Source organism: Suricata suricatta, chromosome 5 (genome assembly GCF_006229205.1).
Source record: "Suricata suricatta isolate VVHF042 chromosome 5, meerkat_22Aug2017_6uvM2_HiC, whole genome shotgun sequence".
NCBI lineage: Eukaryota > Metazoa > Chordata > Mammalia > Carnivora > Herpestidae > Suricata > Suricata suricatta.
In genome coordinates this window covers 93755958-93777299 of record NC_043704.1, presented here as the reverse complement: position 1 = coordinate 93777299, position 21342 = coordinate 93755958, and the positions used below count along the sequence as shown (strand labels likewise).

The following is a 21342-nucleotide window of genomic DNA, read 5'->3' as shown; positions in this document are numbered from 1 at the left end:
ACAGAATCCTGCTTCCTGCCAAAATGGCACCATGCCACGGGCCCAATCTAGCATGAAGGCAGCCTCTTGGCTTTTTCAAAATGTTCTTGTACATGTGACCTTGAGTGATCCTAATCAATCTTATGATTGATGAAGAGCAGGTGCCGTCATCTCCATTTTACATATGAAGAAACTGTGGCCCTGAGAGGTTATGAGACTGGTCCTGGCCAGGTATTTATTGGGGGAGGGGGGCCTAGAATTTGAATGCAGCTTGTTGATTCCAAAGCCAGTGCTTTTTCCATATCGTTTCACAAAAATGGTGCTCAGCAGAGCTACAGCCTTAAAGCCATAATAGTAGTCTTCAGATTCCATGCACTTAGGACTCTTTGCAAGGCCTGTCTCTTAGAAAAACCAACAGCACAATTCCACTATGCTGTATTCATGCAGGTCTGACAAACAGCAGTAAGGCAGTCATCCTTCTTAGCAAGCTACCTAAGATTGACAAAGCCATATATTTTTCTAATGGGGAAAATGTCTCTGCAGATAAGGAAATAAAGTCACTTAACTCACCAGGATTCATTAACTAAAGTTGATGTTGCTGCTTATGCTGTAGTTAATGTCCCACAAAATTAATCTAACAATACCCTGTAACTCCTTCTTCACAAATCACACACTATAAATTTGGAGTGCTTTAGAATGATGTCTCTTTCTCTGTTAGTAAAACTGCCATACCCTCGCGAGGCTGATAGCAAAGGTTAAGAGCTCGGGCTTTGCTATTGGAAGATGCTGGAATGAAAAACTGCCAATAACAAAGCACTAATGCTTATCTTAAGCCAGACTGGAACATTGGAAAAGTGACATTTTGGCCTCGAAGGACAGTCTCTGGAACTTTACAGAGGTCTGAGGGCCTCTGGCTGGCTGCCATTGCCTTCCAGCAGACCACTCTGGAGGAGTCAACTTTAAATCTGTGATCCAATAGGCCACTTTTCTGAATGTCAACATCAGGAAATCACCTGTATATTTACATCTTGTGACAGCATGACCAAGAAAAGGTAATACTAACCTCATCTATAGCTTTCTTATAGCTCTGAGAAAGGAGGGACGCAATCCAGAAGCCACGGGAGGGGGAAAAGACAGAAGAAAGAGAGCAGGTTAGACACAAAATGGGAATTGTTAGTACACAACCGATAAGCGCAAAGTAGCAGACAGAGCGCCAACCTGGAATGGGACAAATTCCTCTCATTATTACTCTCACTATGCTTCCTTCCTTTAACATGTAAAACCCAGAGTCTTCTCATTCATTTCATAGAAAAAGTAAATTCCCAGATATTTTAAGTAAAGTAAGTGGAGAGAAAGTAACTCATTCCAAGTTAATTTCCAGCTTTCAAATGTCAGCCCCCATGGGCTTATTCCTTTTGCTAAAGCTCTCTGCGGTCTGTCATGTCTAGCAATGAAGCAGGCCCCCAGTCAAACCATGCTTATCATGTTTTGGTCCAGAAAAAATATAGTCCTAAAGGCATGAGAAACAGCAAAAATTACATTAATTCATATGGAAAATAATATGGGGAGAGGGCAGAGTAGACAATAGAAACCCAAAGAAAGTGCCCACATCCCTTCAACTGCTAGCTTGAACATATTTTTGCCAAAGCTGCCAAGTGGAAATTATGTAATGACAGGAGTTATTTCACCCCTTTTTTATTCTTTAAAGTAGTGCTAATGATCAGCAGAATGCCTACTGGAAGATAGGCAATCTGAGATCTGCCCAGTTCTTTCCGAATCAGGTATGACTTCCTTCTGGATACTTCTAGCATCCATTCTTATTCATCTCAGTAAGTTTTGTTTCACAGTCATGGGTGTATCCCCAGCTACTTCATCCTGTGGCTTCTCCGGTAATTTAAAAGAGTTCAAAAGCACTCACAGCTGGCCGACTAGGTCGAGTAATGTCCCTGGATTCTTCTGGCTTCACCTTGGAAGGCTCATGGGGGAGCACAGGTGATCCTTCCGACTTACTGTTGGCTAGGAAGAAAGACAGAGCAAGAAAAATAATGACCATCAAAAGTGTTGACTCAAGTTCTCAAGTTCTGTGGTGAGTCATCCTTCAGGATTACTCAGGATACATCATTCACAGGCAAATCCTCAAACACATCCGTGAAAAAATTGTTAAATGTTCAGGCAAATGCACTTAGGCTTGTAACCTGGAAGTCACAATTAATAAGAAAAACTAGCAAGCACTACCACCACCACCACCATTTCCTGAGTGCTAAATGTGTGTCAGGCTTAATGCTGAATGCCTTCTATGTCAACTGTCTCATCGAATTCTTGCTCCAACCTAATGTATGGCACTCGTTTCCCATTTCACAGTTCAATACAGACTTAGAGAGATGGCATACTAGCCTAAGGTCACCCTGAAATTATGGGCAGAGCTGGGATTCTGTCTGGATTATCCAAGTCCTATTCTCGGTAGTACACTACACCAGCTTCCGTGTTAACATTCTATGGTTAGTTTCTTCTTTTACCACTTACCCATCAGAGTAGGTTATTTTGGGGGAGTGCTGTGGGAAAAAAAATAGAAACCTATTTTATGTGATGGGATGGTTTTTAAATGGGGGACGGGGGTTGTCTGGGTCCTTCAAGGAAGAAAGAATGAGGTGGGGACAGGAAGGAGAGTATTAGTGACAAAGAGGAAGAGCCTCAGAATAGAGGATGGGGGAAGGTCCCCCAACAGCTACGGAGTGAAGAGTATCTCTCAGATTTTTTTTGTAGGTATGGAAGAAACAATCTGGCATCGGAGAGATTCTTTTGCTTTAAAGTGGTCTTTCCTGGGCAGAAACAATCAGGGATACAACAGTGTTTTTAACCCAGAGGAACTAGGGGCCAAAGGAAAGAAGATAAGAGTTAAACCCAAACCAGATCAGAGAATTACAATGATATGTATAACTTTAGGTTTTTATTGCTTGCTCTAAGGATATTAAGATGCTTATGAATAGAAAAAAGATAAATGAATGGCAGTTTCCTCAATGAAGTACATTTATATTTGGAGTAAAGCAACAGAAGTACAAGTAGCTGTGGGCGGCACCACTGAGGTCGGAAGAATGCATATGGGGGCAGCCATATCCCAGTCCAGTGACATGGGCACCACATGCCAGACTTCAACCTTTCCAAAATAGACAGACAGTGATTTTACTTATTCAAAACCTTAAAAAACTAGTATGTGGCAAATTATGATTGTGGCTAACGGAGAGGCTAAGAAAAAGGGCTGGCGGTTTTTCTCAGAGCACAGTAATTTGTTAATATTTATCAAATTACGCTTAAAAAAGTTCTGGTGTTTATTACTTGAAAGCAAAATTATCTTCTGAAGGTTATTCAGAAAGTACATTTTGATTAGCTAGAAGAAATGTGTTGTCATGTGTAATTAGCTAGACATGCTAATGTTTCTCACAAGCCTCCTCATTAATGAAAACTAAACAGTGATAAATGACTTGAATAAATGGTCAGAAAAGCTCGCTTTTTATCCCTCTTTGGTAGGAATAACTAGAAAAGTGAACTATACTTTCTAAGTCAAAAAGTTTATTTTTTCTTTAAAATGTATATGTATTCTACATTAGTCTTTACTAAATTCCACTTTGAGGGATTCCTAGTATTATGAACTATATTCACACACAAAGGGAAGATAGGCATAATGGGAAGAGGATACCTGGGAGTACATGAAACTCTAAACAGGCAACAAACGGAAATGGGAATTCAGGTGACTCAAAAGTAATCATATTTTCAAGTAAGACCAACAGTCCATGATCTTCCCAGAAAACAAGGTGATCTGCCATTAGAAAAGATTTTGTGCACACTGTGATGTCACACTTATATATAACTGGGGATGGTGGCTCACTCATCTAAGGAGATTGAAGATCCAGGCAGTGATAGGACTCTGTGGCATCACACAGTGGTGGCCACGCCAGGAGCAGGAGTCACAGAAGTCAAGAAGTAAATGGATTCCAGGCCCAAGGCTCTATCCTCCAGGCAATGTTGTCAGGGAAAGGTAGGGGAAGGCTTACCTCGAACTCTGGTCCGCTCACTGGACCCCGCTTGTGATCCAGGCTGAGAGCCTCCTTGGGAGCTGGGCTGGGAGCTAGGGGTGCTGGAGCTGGAGGAACTGCCGCTGCTGGTCCTCTGCAGGGGGCTCTCCAAGATGGGCTCCGTTCTCCGAAGGTCAGGGTTACTGTGCGGAAGGCAAAGCATGGTGATTACACCCTTGAGAACCTCCCAGCCTTAGACCCTAGTCCAGTCCAGTCCCGCCCCCAGGGCCAAGGAGCAAAGAGAGCACTTGGGTGACGCTGCACGGAAGGGGTCAGTGGAAATGACAGTCATGTCGTCCTCTGTGGAGCGCCCAGCCAGATACTGCTGGATGAGATGAACTCTTGACCCAGCTCCTGGGTCACGACACTAAAGTATTAGCTCTGAAATGGTGCTTTTCAAAGGAGGCTTTCTTTGAAACCCTATTCCTGTGTTCATTGTCAAAAACAAAAACAATAACAAAACCCACAAAAAAACAATAAGAAAAACTTGAAAAATATTAAAAGATTAAAAAAGGGAAGCAACACATGTAATCTCTGATGCAAGAGACATCCAACTATATTTTACTATTTGTATAGCATCTTCTAGACTTTTGTATATACAGAACCATGCTGTATGTTCAGTTTTGAAGCCTGCTTCACTCCCCTTCCACTCCCAATACAGCACTGGAAAGAAGTTTGCAGCTTCTTATGCTTATAAGAATAATAATGGCTGTATAATAGTCCAGTATATAGATGAATTAGTTTAACTGTTCCTCTACTGCTGGATATTAAGGTCCTTCCAATACATTGCCATGACGTGACACTGAAATAAGTATCTGCAGGCACTGCATACCCAATCACATCTCTTTCTTGGAACTAGGATTGTTGGGCGGAAGGACATGAACAGCGATGAGTGTGTTGCATATGGTTTTGTATGTGGGTGTGTAACGGTATTGCTGGTTTTCGCTCAAGTGTATGAAATGGTCCATCTTACTGAATTCCTACCATGTTTATTATGAGCAGTTTGCTACTTTGTAAAAATAAAAATAATCTATCTTGTTTTAATGCTGTTTTAAAACATTACTGTTGAGGTAGAATAATTCTTATTCACATTCACTTGCCATTTGTAATTCTTCTGTGAATTGCTTAATCAAGTTCTCTGCTTATGTAGTTAGAGGTATATTTGCATTTTTAAATTCCTTTCAGTAAGTCTATATATACTTCGGCTATTATCAAAGGGAGGTATGTTTTAAAATAATTATTATTGGGCACTAATTCAGGAACAAATACTTGTTCTAAAATCTTACTGTTTGTTCACCTTCATATCTTAACTGCCCCCCAAACAGTGGTATTTATTTGCTCACTCAGTTGGTCTATACCAAGCACTGGATGAGGCATTTGAGATACGGTAATGAACAAGACACAGTCTTGTCATCTGCCAGTTTAGCCAGATGCAGGCACCAATTTCCTCCATGCTTTGCCTGCAGTGAGCACAGGGAAGCATGGGAGCATGGACAGAGCCACCTAGGTCACTTCTGGAGATCACAGAAGCTGTCCTATGGGAGTGGTGGGAAACGGCTGCTGCGGTATTTATGATTTGTTATAAAAATAAGCAGCATCCTTAAAGTTTCCACAAAGCTCTTCCTTTTAAATCTGCAACGTATAGGCCTTTTCACTTATATAATGCTGGGCCTAAATAAAAAACTTCATGAAGCCTGCAACTCCAAGCTCAAATCTACTGCCATCCACCTGCTGAGGCCCCTACATGTTTCCAGTGTCTTCAGTTCTCTAAACAGATTGCACATCTTTGCTAATAGAGTCGCCATAGTGTGAGCCTAGACTTTGATTTTTTAGTGCAGTAAGTCATGTTAAAATATGATTTTAAGTTTTCATTTTTCTTGCTTCAATTCAAGAATGTCAAGTGCACACTGAACTGTGGTGGGTATCCCACATTTCATGTATAAAAATGAAAATAATACGGTCTCTCCCCTTGAGACGCTTGCATTTTAGTGTACCAGAAACCTGGCCACAAAAGAACATCATAATAGCAGCAACTAGACCAAAGAATTTCTTTTTGAAAACATAGTAAGAACTTTGCTTTTTGGTGATGTATCTGCCAAAAACATTTGATTGGGTTAGAAAAAATTTTTAAATACTGGGTTATTGGAAGATTTGGCTGGTGGCCCTGGAAAACGTATATAAAAATAAATATGTCCTTATAACTTATTAATTTTTATCATATAAATATAGAATTTATGACAATATTTATCTTAAGATTCTATGGTAAAGGAGTTGCTAAGTCAACCCAACAGTATGATCAACTGAAGCGGAAGTGATTATCAAGCTTAAGGAAAATGTTTAAATTCTCAATGTTTTTATAGGACTCCTTTGCACAGTAATTATTTTTCTGAAAACTGTTAGCACTTAATTGGTTGAAATAGATTTGGATCCATACTGGAAATAGCTCTGATTTGGAGAATACCTAAAATGATAAATGTATAAGACTTACGCAGTATCCTACATTTTGAATTTTCCTTAAAGAAACAATCTTATTCCCTTTTATTCCCAAATAATAAATTTTTTTCCATGGTCTTCTTTTATTAAACACTAGTGGTCAGGAATTATTTATATATAATTAATAAAGTCCAGAGATATTTTTTCTAAAAACTGCATTGCTAGCCAACTGTATTACAGCTTAAAGGTGATGGACACACTAAGGCTTCTTGGTGGTTGCTTTCGTTTTGTAGAACGGTAATATAGTGTTCTTTGTATTAAAAAAAAAACAGCTATTGCGAGAAGGGTGGCTGTGAGCTCGGAGATATTTTTCTCTGGTAGCAGGATCCAGCTATTTGCTCGAACACAGCACTCCTTTGATAATTTAACCAATACCTTTCTGTGAAGCACCTACTTTGTGAGACTTGTGGGACCAGTGGAAGGGATGAAGGAGAGCACGGGTCACAGTTGCAAGGTGTAACATAATTCGAGATGTGAGAAATGGGCAGCGGAGACAATGGTGAAGAAGGCAAATCGCTGTATGCTATGTGTGAAGGAGCCCGTAAGTGTTGTTGGAGTTTGGGGAACGAGGAGTGCAGCCTGGAGGGATTGAGGTGGTGGCACGAAGGAGACAGGACTTGATTGGGCCTTTGAGGAATAAGCAGGAAGTCTGGGGGAGCCCCTGAGCAAAGACGCAGGGGCTGTGGTTTTTCTGGGGCTAGCTGGTGTAGAGAGGACACCACCCTGATGGAGCACTAAGTCTGTGTTAGGATACCCTGGAAGAATGGGTCGTCAGAAAAAATGGGTGGCTTATGCAGCAGTGCCTGTAAAGGCCGGCACAGCACACAGATCTCCCAGACAGGTGTCTGGGTGACCAGATGGGAGGCTGCTGCCATACTGATGATGAGGCCTGGGCCCGGGCTGTCAGAGAGGGGCATGGGCATCGTTAGAACCAGCTGGGAAGTGCATGCATCTCTGATGGGGCTCCGAGCCTCTTCTGGCATGAAGTTGATTGGATCCCATGGGTATTAAATCCATGACCTGGGCCTCATTAGCACAGGTCCTTCCCACTGGAGCTAACCAGCATGGGTACTGATCTTAATATGTTGCTATTTTTTGCTGCTGGAGACTGAAAGAAGTATATCATTTCTATATAACCACACATAGAAATAGGGGAAACTTCAAAATGCTTTTTCTACATATTTTTTGAAATATATTCTTAAAATTTTTATTAAAAATATTTTTTAAACATTTTAATTTATTTTTGAGAGAGAGAGAGAGAGAGAAAGACAGAAGGGAGGGGCAAGGAGAGAGGGAGAGAGAATCCCAAGCAGGCTCCACACGGTGAGCACAGAGTCAAACTCACGAACTGTGAGATCATGACCTGAGCTGAAATTCAAGAGTTGGTTACTTAACTGAGTGAGCCACCCAGGCACCCCAGAAAATATAAGTATTTTGATTCAATGCCATACCATTCATATTTTTCTTTTCCTTATTATGTAGTAATTTGGTTTGGCCTTAGGGCCAAGAGGTCTGAGATAAATGCTCTTAGAGGGAATTTCAGAAGAATTCTATGAAATAATAGATTTCTCTTGTTCACATATTAACTGAAACATAAAAACTTGAAAACATTCATATATATTTCTTCAAATGCTAACTTTTAGTTTTCAGACATTCGCCATCCCACAGACAATGCTGTTTGGCTGTAAAACACACAGTAAAGTGAAACTGTGGCAATTATTTCATTTACTTGAATCATATAAAAAGTCAAAACAGAAAATTAGGATTACAAAGTGATTTCTTGGCCCAAATACTTGCGCCAAGTTTGTAATTAACTGGCTGACTGCCAAAATTCATTTTACTTTGTTCCTTGATGACACAGCCAATGAGAACAAATGAGCCATAGGAAGATAGGTTTGGGATGGGACCGAGAATTATTTTTTTAATTAAGCATTTAGTCATTGGGTTTTGACTGGGTGTTTCTGGCTTACTTTAAATCTTTTCATATTCTGAATGTACTTGTTTGATAAAATTTTAATTTGCTTTAAAAGAACACATGAATCAAAGTTAAATATTATAGTACCTGGAATTTTTTAAAACAATATTTTAAAAATAGAACAAATCAAATCTTGATTTAAACACAACTAATCACTTTGACAGCATAAGGCATCTGGGAGCCCAAACAGCAGGTAAGAACTGCACACTGATCTGCATATGCATGAGAAAGCAGGACAGGAACAGGTGTGTGGGGTTATGGTGACGGGGTGGAAACTGTCAAAAGCACCTAATGACATTAGACCCAGCTTGAGTAGGAAAGTTTTGTGGCTATAAATAGGTTCCATGGGACAAAAACCTTTAAAAGGTAGTCAGTACTATAAGATGAGAATCAATAACCATAGAATTAAGAGGAGCTATTAACATTCTCACTAAATTACATGGTGGGAAAAATGGAGGCAAAATGGTGTCATGTCAGTCAACAAATCAAAAGTCCCCTTCCCTCTGGGAACATGAGGCAGCAACAGCAGCTATGTTCACTGCGAAACAGGTAAGCATGGCATGGTCCTTAAGAGTGTGGACTTCGGTGCCACAGAACGGTTGTGGACAATGGTTCAAATGGTGGCTCTATCACTTAAAACTCTTGTCACCTCAAACAATTTAGTTAACTTGTGTTTGAGGTGATCATAGCCACTACCTCAGAGAGTTGTTATATGGTTTAAAGTTTATTTGAGAATGAGAGCATGTACACACATGAGCAGGAGAGGGGCAGAGAGAAAGAGAGGGAGAGGGAGAATCCCAAGCTGCCAGTGCAGAGTGAGACACAGAGCTTAATCTCAGGGATGGCAAGATCATGACCTGAGCTGAAATCAAGAGTCAGACGCTTAACCAACCGAGCCACCCAGGTGCCTATTACATGGTTTAAATTAGTGGCCATTTGAGGTGCACATTGAATGGTGCTTCACAAATGAAGATGTTCCAGATGTGTTTATTAAATAAATAAATAAATAAATAATCACCACAAACCAAGCAGAGGGCAGGGACGCAAGGGGTTTGGTTGCCCAGTAACGCTTTCTTGACCAGCTAACGCCAGCATAGCTGTACTGCTTGACACATCCCAATTTGCAAACGTGTTCTTTATAGGGTTCTTGATTTGGTGTAGTATGTATAGACAGGGGAAGTGGCATAATAGGGAGTTGTTTTCTGGGAGAAGGAAGGCTTTTGAAAATAGTCAAGCTCTACTTTTTCCCCCACATTAGAAGCATGCTTGCATCCTCCCATTTTAACTCACCTCCAGGATTTTCCATTTAGGGTGCCAAGCAGTTTACTGGCTTAAGCACACTGTTTCCTACCTTCTCAGAAGTTAGCGCACATTCTGCAGTTACTATAGAATATGCAATTATCTTGTACCTAGTACCCTGAGGTCATTAGTACTTAAATTTAGGAAAGTTAGCTTTTTAGCCATGAGGCTCGGCTTTCTATTCTTCCTTTTTCCTCCTGGTTTAGCACAAAAGTGTTTATTTCTCACTCATATCACATTATACACAGATCAAACTGGTCTCCTTGGTGGTTCTTCCCAAGTGGGGACTCAGGGACCCAGGTCCCTTCTATGTTCAGACATTGTTGCCTTAAATTTGGGGTCCCTCTGTTTACTACAAAAGAAGAGAGCCTCTGTCTTCTTTTGTGTTCTTTAGATAAGTTAATTCATGTATTTAACTCAAAGCAAAAGAAGAAAGCAAGGCAAAAAAAATCAAATTTTGCCCCTAATAATGCCTGTAGCTCCAAAGAGTAGCAGGCATGGTATATCCTCTGACCCATGTGCTCTAGACTCAGCCGGTCTTGGTTGATGCACTGTCTTTCAAGGTCCCCTGCATCCCCGAACACAGCAGGTCCTTAATATACATTTGCTGAATTTAGCAAATGAAAAAGAATAGTAACAAAACATCCTGAATTTGTCCTTTATTAAATCTGTGCTTTTTCTTAGGATGACTTCTCACTTTGCCAATTTCCTACTCTCCCTTGAGGATAATTTTAAAGGCCAGAAGGATAAAAAGGATACTGACCAATGCAAGAAATATAGCTCATAAACATGGTAAAGGATCAATTATTTAAAAGCAACCCTTTGTTATGGCTTCATGGATGGCCAGGCTTGCCCATGTGACTTGTGGTCGCCAGTGGGACCATCAGCAAAGATGATGCAAGCGAAGGCTTGAAAAGCGCTCCTGCACTGGAGGAGGTAACGAAGACCAGGATGAAAGACCACATGAAGGTACAGCTGACCCATGAGTTAAGTGCAGCTGCAGAAGTAAGCCCAAGTGAGACCAGCACAAAACTGATTAGCCAACCCACAGAGTCGTAAGAAATAATAAATTGTTACTATTTCAGACTACTAGCTTTTAGGGTGTTTTATTATGAAACAAAGGCGATCTAATCCAACAAACCAAAATCCTGAAGTAATAAACAGTAAATAGCCAAACAGTAAGTAAACCAAATCCAGAAGCTTTAAAAAATGCAATCCAATTTAGAGTGGCAAAGTCTGATTCATATCTTAAGTGTTGGTCACTTGGGGATAGCAAGAAGCAGGGGTTCGGTAGGATTACTCCACATGGCAGAGATGCGGATTCGCCACCCCCTCCCCAACGATCTCTCTGATTTTCATTGTAGGTAAATAATTATTACCTCTTAGCTCCCTCCCTCCCTCCCTTCTCTCTGTAAGTCGAAAAATGTTAGCTGTCTCACAATGTTTGCATTCTTTGGACAAAGTATACATTTAAGTAGTTCTGAGGGAAAAGCTCATGTTTTACAAGCCACTGACCATCAAAAGCCAACTATCTTAGGCCCTAATGTCATTAAAATAACACTTCAGAGGGAACAAAGAGCTGCTTCTTATTTGATTACATAATGATAGTTCTCCTTTTGGTTGATAGAAAGGAAAAAGACTTTAGTTGAAATGATGCTTGATCTATTGCAGCTCAAATTCTGAGCACCCAATCCAATGAACGGAGCCTTGAGGGCAGGGTCCAAAGGATCAAGAAGCACTGGTAATTGGGGGCTTACTGCTGCTCGAAGCGGGGACTGACAAAGTTCCGCCTGGGATCCCAGGACCTGCGCTCCTTTGGTGCCGGTCGTCCTCAGTGCTGCTTAGCAACGCCAGCTCAGGCTGAAGCTGGTAAGTCACTGGGAAAAAACGGCTCATTCAGAGCTTCCGCTATTGGCAATCTCACTCAGAATGGGCTAACTCCTTTGCCCTGAAGGGATTACTGTTCTTAGTACAGCTCCATCTTATTTTTGGACTGACCTCTTCTTAAGCTCTTTACGTGAAGAGGCAAATTAAAGCTTCTCGATCAAAAGCATTCCTTGTATTAAAGATACGTACAAATAATCATAACTTCCATTTCCAGTCTCTCGTTCTTACTAGCTAGGGAGAGTCCTTCTCTTATGAACACAGCGATGAAGAACATAACAGCCTCCCCAAACTCATCCTTTTTATAGTCTTAGCAGAGACCATTTGCTAGTTCAGTTGATCCTAAAAAATGGTGTATTCCTCATGAAAAATCTGAGGGAAGCTCGACGGACTGGAGCAGCAAACAGCATCTGTTACCACGTAAATCAGCTCAGATCCAGTAAAGATACTGTTTACTTTCCAGATTCTCTTGAGACCTCGACACCAACTGGTAGGGGGAAGCAGTTTCCTGATGGGAGGAATATCCACTGGTGATTGAATATTCTAGGAGCGCACAGAGTAGCAGGGGAAGCATAACTGTATCTCAGGCCCCCCGTAATGCCAAAGAGGTGATTTCTTGCTAAGAAACAGTCCTTTTGTGATTTGCCAAGCCAGATAGGGCTGCGGCTGGCCACCAAGACACTTCTCTGGAAATTACTTTGTAATGTCTTAATGGCTCCCAGGGTACAGTTCTTGACCTCATGCTAAAAATCACCTCAAACCAGGCCGTCTTGTTCTGCTGACTTCACAAAATGGCCTCTTAAGTAATGGTTTGGCACATTCCAATCAGACTTATATTTCCAATTTTACTCTCAGATTTTAAAAGTGAGGTATACTTGGTTGGCTTCTGGGTTGCCTCACTCACTCATTTATTCATGAGCCCTCACTGTGCACTGATTTGTATGAAAGGCAAGTGAAGACCTAAAAGGTGTATGTTCTGGCCCCCAAAAGCTTACAGTCCAAGTGCCCAGTCAATATGCCTCTGAAGTGAAAAAAGGGACAAAATAGATTTTTAGGACAGCAATAATAACAGTGGCAGGTGGGTTTTTTCCTTCACCTTACCCATCTCTCTTCCCTTACCTTGCTCTGATGGGCTGAGATCCTAGTCTGGGTCCCAGAGCACTACCGTTTCCAGGAGAATTCTTTCTGGCTAATGCTGGGGATATAGAAGTTGTTCTTTGAGGCACCTGAAAGAAAACCAGAATTCAGAAATATTTTCCATAAAATAGCTCCCAGAGGCTCCTACCCGAAAAGTAGCCCAACCCTTTCCTAAAATTTAGGAGTGACAGAAAGAGGCAAGCAATAGTGTTCATTTTTCAAAGAAATATTTAACTCTCTAAACACAAACAAAAGGCACTGGCTGAGGCACATACAGCAATCACAAAGGAGTATGGTCTTTAACTATAAAAACAAATTTAAAAAGGGACCCAGCTAATTATTTTGATTCACTGGGCTAAGACAACTGACCTCCTTTGCTTGTGTAAGAGTGGTGGGTACCAGAAATTTCTTTGGGGATACCACTGACTCAGGTGATCACTGGACATTGCATCAGATGAGAGTCATCCAGAGAAGCTGAGCTCCCAGCACAACTGATAAACAGCTAAGGAAATTATGACATCTGGAGAGAAACGAAGCTACCAGGCTCGAACTCGGGACATAAGCCACATGTTGCTTCCACTTCCTAATCAACTTATAATCGCTAATTGGAAACAACCTCCAGACACTACGCTTTGGAAGGTCCATTTACAAATGTAACACAAAACAGGATTAATTTTGAAAATACCGGCATGGTCTTCAAAAAGACTATGTGTGTATCATCAGACACATATTAGGAACATCTATCATTATTAGCTTATCTGATGAGGGCCTATAGTTGGAATTCAAGTATGCCTCATTTCAGTAAACATTTTTTCATAAAATCAAATGCGGTAAGTGTAGTAAAGGGGTCCAACATGAGGGAAGAGAATAATACTGTATGAAAGTGAGCAGGAAATGAAAATGTAGATATCCCGTGATAGCTATTTGGGTTAAACATTCGTCAGGTGCTGATATTTTCATTCATTTCTTGGGTCTCTTTTCTTTCTTTCTTTTTATTTTTTTAAATATAATTTATTGTCAAAGTGGATTCCACATAACACCCAGTGCTCATCCCAACAAGTGCCCTCCTCCATGCTTGGGGCTCTTTTGAAGTGGGTTTGTGTTTTGCACTAGATATTTTAAAAATATGCTTTGTTATAATATTATTGGTTAATATATTAAATGATATTTAACATTAACATTACGTTTTGTTGGTTATTATAATATATATGATATTATATAATATAGCAATATTATATAATATATAAATATATTATATTTAGGAGAAAGACCTACAAGGAGAGTCAGTGAGGTGAAGCAGAACGACCAAATCAGGGTTCCGCCTGCTCAAAGTAAATATTCCTTTTTCCTTTTGTAAACTTAAATAGCCGCAGAGAAGAAAGAGTCTAACAAATTATTAACACCAAACCTTTGTATGGATGTACAACTGTCTCCCAGAGTTATACATGGATGCCTGCATGCTTTCAGAGAGTGGACCACTCACCTCCATTTTCAGTTTTTCTGGCTCTCATGTCACTTCTCTGCCTGTCCTATTTTCCATATTGGACTTTGTTCCCTAACTAACCTTTCCTGATGGCATTTCACCTTTCACAACAGGAGAGCACCCACAAAAAGCCATAATCAGCGATTTTCATTTCCAAAATCATGGAAATTGTGTTATCCTTTTGAGTAGAAGATGAGGAAGAATATTTGGAGATAATTGGGTAAAAAGTATTAGTTTTTCCTGGAACAAAAGTGACACTGATCTTTGGAAACTGTGGGACATTCTATTTGTCATGGATCCTATACTAAATTCAGGAGAAAGGGGAAACTTGAACCAGGAAGAATCCGATGCAGACATTTCTCCCGTATTTTGAAATACTTCCAGGATGTCTTTAGTGAGATACATGGCCACATTTTATGACAACTTTTAGAATGAGTAACAACTGGTTTAGGTAAAAACAAAAGAAATAACCCCAGGGTTATTCTGTCTGGTGGATGGCTAGTCATTTCACCCTATAGTTTTATTCTCAGGAATTAAATTATGACCCAGGCTAGAAGGAACTTTCCTTAAACAGCCAGTTTTAAGAGCAATATTATCTCCTGAATACCTGCAATTTTATTTCACTTTGTGTTATTGCTAAAAGTAGGAATAAGTCAATTTTCTACTTTTTACCTACAAGTTTTCAACTAGTCTAGAGGTCGATTCAGTCATTGATGAAAATATCCATTATTCTATTTCTCTCTCTCTTTTTAAAGTAAGCTATATACCCAATGTGGGGATTGAACTCATGACTCTGAGATCAAGAATTGCATGTTCTACCGACTAAGCCAGACAGGTGACCCCATTATTCTATTTCTTAATATGGATATAAAATAATAGTTTGGAATGCTTGAGGTTAAGAGTTCTAATTCTGGATACAGAATAGATGTTTCCAAGTAAATCTGTATGAGCCTCCATTTCTTGGGAAATGAAGGTCAGAAATGATAAATGATAATCCAATTCTTAGGATTGGGAATGAGGAGGGATAAAAACAAATATGAGAAGGTGCAGTGCTTTGGCATTCTCATGCTCCTCACTACCATAAAAGGTCTGGAATAGAGGTAATAATACTAATAAAAAACAATGATGACAATGACAGTAATGATGACAAAAGCATGCCACGCTGTTACCTTTGGTGGAATGTCTTCTTCCTGTCGTAACCAAGAGCTTCGGTCAAACTTCTCAATGCGGGTGGGGAGAGGAGGGTTTTCAGAGGTGGGATCCGAGTTCTGGCGCGGCATCTCCACACGGTGAGAGGTCACGTTCAGAGCCTCCTGAAACCCAGAGAGGCCCTTCGTGGGCTGCTCGTGCACCGACTGGGAGGCGGTCAAGGCAGGTCCCTGGGATTTCACAGCTACCAGATGTGGAATCTAAGCATCAAACCAACATTAGGGCAACATCATTAGAAGAAAATGTAGATCAGCTAGTACCTTCTTCAGTGGAAGGAAAAATAAAATTTTAGAGAGTACAAAGAGGCCATCACAGCTTTCTCCAGCAATACTTTTAGAAGCTCTTCCCAATTTCCCACTTACAGCCATATGTAGGGCTGAACCAGGGTGCCTGGCAAAAAATAAGTGATTTACTGGGGACAGCTAAGAAGTCAGTGAAATGCATATGGTGACAATAGCAATTTTCAGTGAACATTTACTGACCAGCAATATAATATATTTAAATACCTTTCTTCTAACATTATAAACTTCCTTCAACACCCTTACGGTGCACTACACTGGTACTGTACTAGTGCACTGTGCACTGGAGAGCACTCTGTAAAACAAGTGCTCGGGATATCTTACTCACTAAAGAACTCTCTAAATCCACCAAGAGGTAGACACAATTATTTCACCATTTTACACGTGAGAATGGAAGGTCTAGGGAGGTTAAGTAACACATAGATCTCACAGCTAGTAGGTACAGGAACCTGGATACGAACCCACACAAATCTCATGGTCCATACACCAAGAAGTGACTTTCTGGTTGGCTCAAAGTTAAGGATGGTGTTTTTTTTTTTTTTTTCTTTCTCACCCCTTCCCCTACCCTTCAAATCCAGTGGGGCCTCCTCTATTTCTACAGATTCTGTATTAAGAGCCATTGTTGCACTGGTCCGAAGTGTGAGTCAAAGTTACTGTCTCCTGTTGTTTTAATAGGCTCAGGTGGACACTGTATGGAACTGGCCGATGGAACAAAGGGGAGATGTACCTGGGGATCGACTGGTCTGAGCATGGGGGGTGTCCGAGCAGGCTGAACCCCACTGATACTGAAGGATTCCGATCTTGGGGGCAGGTTGGGGTCAGATATTCTGTTGGCAACCTTGTGAGGCATGGCAGGTGAACTCTGCCGGTTGAGCCTTGACCGCTCTTCTACCTGGAAGCAAAAACCAAACCAAACCAAACCAAAGCAAAACAAAGAAAAAAAAGAAAAGGAGGGGCTTTAATGGATATAGATGGATAGAAACTGATTTGCTTCCTAATAAGGATTATCTGTAGTCACCTGCACAGCCATTTTTGTGTCCCTCTAATCAATTTGTTTTAAGGACCCCAAACTCTTCATATCTGTTCTGCATCAAAAGATCTTTTCTGTCAGAGTAAACATTAGCCCAAAAACACAGACCACCTAAGCCATCATCCTTCTGATATCCAGTTATCTTGTGCTGTTTCAATTATCTGGGAATTTGGGACCCACTTAAAAGTTTACCTTGCACTGATTGGATATTGTCTTGCTGACTGGTCACAAAGCCATGGCGTCAGTGAGGGAGACAATGGTGGACATTAAGATTGCTTAGGAACAGGGGCACCTGGGTGGCTCAGTCGTTTGAGTGTCTGACTTTGGCTCAGGTCATGACCTCACTGTTTGTGAGTTCAAGCCCCACCTTGGGCTCTATGCTGACAGCTCAGAGCCTGGAGCCTGCTTCAGATTCTCCGTCTCCCTCTTTCTCTGCCCCTCCCCCACTCACACTCTGTCTCTCTGTCTCTCTCTCTCTCTCTCTCTAAAAAATAAACATTAAAAAAAAAGATTGTCCAGTTGTCTAAGAACAGCAGAAAACTGCTTTGCGCCGACTCATGGGACAGGAAGGGAAGACCACTAATGCTGCTTTGGTGCCCTATTGATAAGGGGGCGTTTCAGGCTCTCCCTTAATGGGCTGGACTGCCTTCAATAGACTTCTTGTATCGTTTCTCTCTTTTCCTCTTTAGGATCCTTTCTAGTCACTTGTCTCCCTGCGCCCTAAAACACATCTTTCCATTCCCAGCCAGCACTGCACTGCCTTACTCTCCAACCTCTTCCCTCTTTGTTCACGTGTGGCATTCATTCTTGCTTCTCCCCTTCTTCTCTCCCGGCCTCCAGTGCTTTCTCTTCTGTGGCTGCTTCATTTCCCTTTATTGCTGAGTCTCTCTAAACCCAAAGCAGATAAATGACCAGAACTGTTTTATAAGAAAGGCTCACAGTCCCAGGGACTGCCCTTTTTATAGGTAAGATTCCCCTCTGGACATGTCTGCAGCAGACAGACTGTAACAGAGATTTCCAAATGGAAATTTAGATAAACAAGATGTTGGGGCAGCTGGTGGCTCAGTTGGTTAAGTGTCTAATTCTTGGTTTCAGCTCAGCTTATGACCTCACGGTTTCATGAGTTCGAGCCCCACGTGGGCTCTGTCAGTGCAGAGCCTGCTTGGATTCCCATTCTCTCCCTCTTTCTCTGTCCCTCCTCCACTCGCGCTGTCTCTGTCTCAGTCTCTCTCAAAATAAATAATCTTGAAAAGAAAAAGATAAAGAAGATGTTAAGAACTCTGACGAGTTCAAGATATCTAGGGCTTTTCTTTCAGATCCATCTTATCCTGTCCTTTATTTCTTTACCATTGATTTGACAGCTGTATTTCCCAAACCTCTGGGGCAGTGCACCTACCCTGATGACTTCAGTGTGAGCCTTAACTCTCTTCTGCTGATTCACTGAGGAGTGTTCCAAGTGTCCGTCACTGAGGCCACACTGCAGGTCAAGATACATTTGCATGGAGCTCTTTCTTCATTTCACTGCCTGATTTGAAATTATGATTTTTTCAGAAGAGCTCTTCTTTCCTTTCCTTATTTCATTATGAATCTTTCTAGAGGCAGACTCAGTCTCATATACTGAATAAGTCTGGTTTTTTTAATTGTCATATTAATTGCAAACATTTTAACATAAGAAGATAAGCTGCAGAACAGAAAACCATCCCTTCACCTCTACTGAGGCTAACTTAGCATGTCCTCTCCCACCATGGCTGTGCAGGGGACATCCGACTGGCATCCAGTTGACTCTGGTTTTGCAATGCCATGTCCCAGAAGCTTACCACATACCAAACAAGGTTAGCTATCAAAAGCCAAGTGTACAAACCAGAACATGTATACTTTGTGTATGCGTGTGTACAAAGTATTACAGCAGCAATAACTATTTGGCTATTTCACTGAGCGAAAGAAAAGAATAAAGCCAGTTTTGAGCTGAGATCATAAAGAAGACAAAGTCCCACAAAGACAGTGGTAGATAAACTGAGAGCAAGGCATGCAATGTATTGCTTTTCTAAATACTAGACTCCTTGAAAAAGAAAGTGATTATTTCTAGGCTACTGAAATTGGTCAAATATTAGCCCTTTTCTTATTTCACCAAGATCATTAATAGATAAGTCACATGTATAAGTACCCCTCACTGTCCAGACTCCCCCGTCCAAACAAGTCATTGCAATCTGAGCTAAGGAACCCAAGAGATCCAGACGCAGTTTTAGAAAAATACCTGGCGATCCAGTCCATAGCCACCTGTTAGCCAACAGCCAGGAACCAAATATATTCAGAGAGTGGGGAATAGTTAACATTATTTTTATTTTTTAACTATAAAATGCAATCCATTTTAAACACACGCTTAGAGGCAGCACATTAAAAACAGCAGTTGAAGAAGTCTGCCTTGAGGGGATGGAAATGAAAAAGACTCCCTCTTGAGCAAAGAAACCATTTTTGAGATAAAGAATTCTTTTGGCAGCAGCCTACAGCAAGGTTCTAGTAAAGAAGGCATTCTTACCACAGGCCATACGGGTCAGAGAGCGACCACGGGAAGTGAACAGTGAGTGCTGAGTTTCATAGGCAGTTAATGCGTTTGATTGATCATGCACAAATATTACGAATGTACTTCTAGTATAATTTCCTATGCCTTCATCAACTGGTTTACACACTAAATCCTACCATTCATCTGTGTCAGACTGTACCATTTGAGAATATATGGCAAAAGTAATGTATGGTTGTACTTTGCAAATTATTTCAGAATGATTCAGTTTGGTGAAATTTCTTGGGTTGGAGCTTGTCCAAAGAAATTTGAAAATCTATGAGAAAGGTGTAATAATGAGTCATCTGGCTGTATACTTTGTCTCAAGCGAACATTGTCCTGAAGTTTTTAGGGAGATAATGTTGCCCACTGCTTTTGCAGCAAAGGAACAGCATGAATATTGGAGCAAAGAAACAAACATCCTAATATCAGACAAAAGAGAAGCTGGGTAGTGTATTTGGGCATGCAGGCCCCTCTGATCATTTTGATAGTGGGCAAAGGCCTGTCTCCTGACTCACCACATTTTATTTCCACTAATTGAAAAGGAGATAGATATGTGAGCCAGACAAATAAAGGTTTTTTTTTTTTTTCACACAGAATAAGGATATCTGTGATTGAACAATGGAATACAATGGAGATACATTTTGATCTGCCTTGCATGATATCAAAAATAAATCTATTATCTGAGCCTCTGCTCCAAGGAGATGTAAACTGTCAGAAGTACCACCAAAAAAGAATGTTCTAGTAGCAACAGATATAGAGTGTCAAGGTGCTGGATGATGACAACAAAAGATACCTGCTACAAAGGATTTCATACTTGTAGAGATTATCAATGAATATAGAAAACAAGATAAGGAGAGACTGATCAGTTTTAGTACAAAAGCATTTTTTTTTTCTTATTAAAAGGACCATTTGAACTTCAAAACTGAAATTTTGGGAGGTTTATTTTGATCACCTCTGCAGAAATGCTATACTACACTGGGTGGCTCAAGTCAGTTAAGCATCCAGCTCAAGTCAGGACCTCACAGTTCATGAGTTTGAGCCCTGCATCAGGCTCCGTGCTGACAGTGTGAAGCCGGCTTGAGATTTTCTCCTTCCCTCACTCCCTCTCTCTCTCTCTCTGCTCCTCCCCTGCTCATACTCTCTCTCTGCTCCTCCCCTGCTCATGCTCTCTCTCTCTCTGCTCCTCCCCTGCTCATACTCTCTCTCTGCTCCTCCCCTGCTCATACTCTCTCTCTCTCTGCTCCTGCCCTGCTCATACTCTCTCTCTCTCTGCTCCTCCCCTGCTCATGCTCTCTCTCTCTCTGCTCCTCTCCTGCTCATGCTCTCTCTCTCAAAATAAATAAACTTAAATAAAAGAGAAATGCTATTCTATGTATTGTAGCATTATAGGGAGAAAGAAAATCATAATAATGGTCTCAGAAATAAGATCCTGCTCTAGGCAGCACTGTGGGTTCTATGGGGGTGATGTCTGAGGCCTCTGAGATGCATAAAGGCTATACAAACAGAGAAGACCTGAAAATAAATTTGTTGATTATAGGATTTCAAAAAATTTCTCAAAATGAATAAAAATATGTTTAAGCATGTATAAAAGGAAGCAAATCAATGTCAATTGTTGAATTGTTTTGTGTGTTGACAACAAATCATAGCTCACAATGTCTCACTTAGCAATAATGAATAATGTCTGTAGAGAGAAATTTTTCAAAACAAAATTATAGAAGTAATTTTTTAGACGTTGATAGCAAAAATATATTTGCTGTCATATCGGTGCATTTTTATAATATTTTATATGATGCAGCATCTGTGGGGTCTATGGAGGTCTAGAAGGCCTTACTTAGAAGCCTATACATGATGAATTGAACACAATCATATGGGAATTCTTTTTTTTTTCTTGAAACTGAACAAAACAGTTTGATTTTTTTGTTTT

The 21342-nt window shown here is 40.7% G+C and overlaps 1 protein-coding gene across 6 annotated transcripts in view; it reads right to left on the bottom strand.

Moving 5' to 3' along the window:
* Window positions 1-21342, bottom strand: part of TNIK (TRAF2 and NCK interacting kinase) — a 374995-nt gene that overhangs the window by 43256 nt on the left and 310397 nt on the right. For 2 of the 6 annotated variants that reach the window (XM_029939881.1, XM_029939879.1), the window contains 7 exons: window positions 18255-18335; window positions 16556-16720; window positions 15490-15729; window positions 12820-12926; window positions 4029-4192; window positions 1898-1995; window positions 1043-1066 (listed from right to left, as the gene is read on the bottom strand). In XM_029939881.1, the coding sequence (XP_029795741.1) occupies window positions 1043-1066; window positions 1898-1995; window positions 4029-4192; window positions 12820-12926; window positions 15490-15729; window positions 16556-16720; window positions 18255-18335 (879 nt within the window). The remainder of the gene's footprint in view (window positions 1-1042; window positions 1067-1897; window positions 1996-4028; window positions 4193-12819; window positions 12927-15489; window positions 15730-16555; window positions 16721-18254; window positions 18336-21342) is intronic. The other 4 variants (XM_029939880.1, XM_029939883.1, XM_029939882.1 and 1 more) reach the window with 2 other exon arrangements.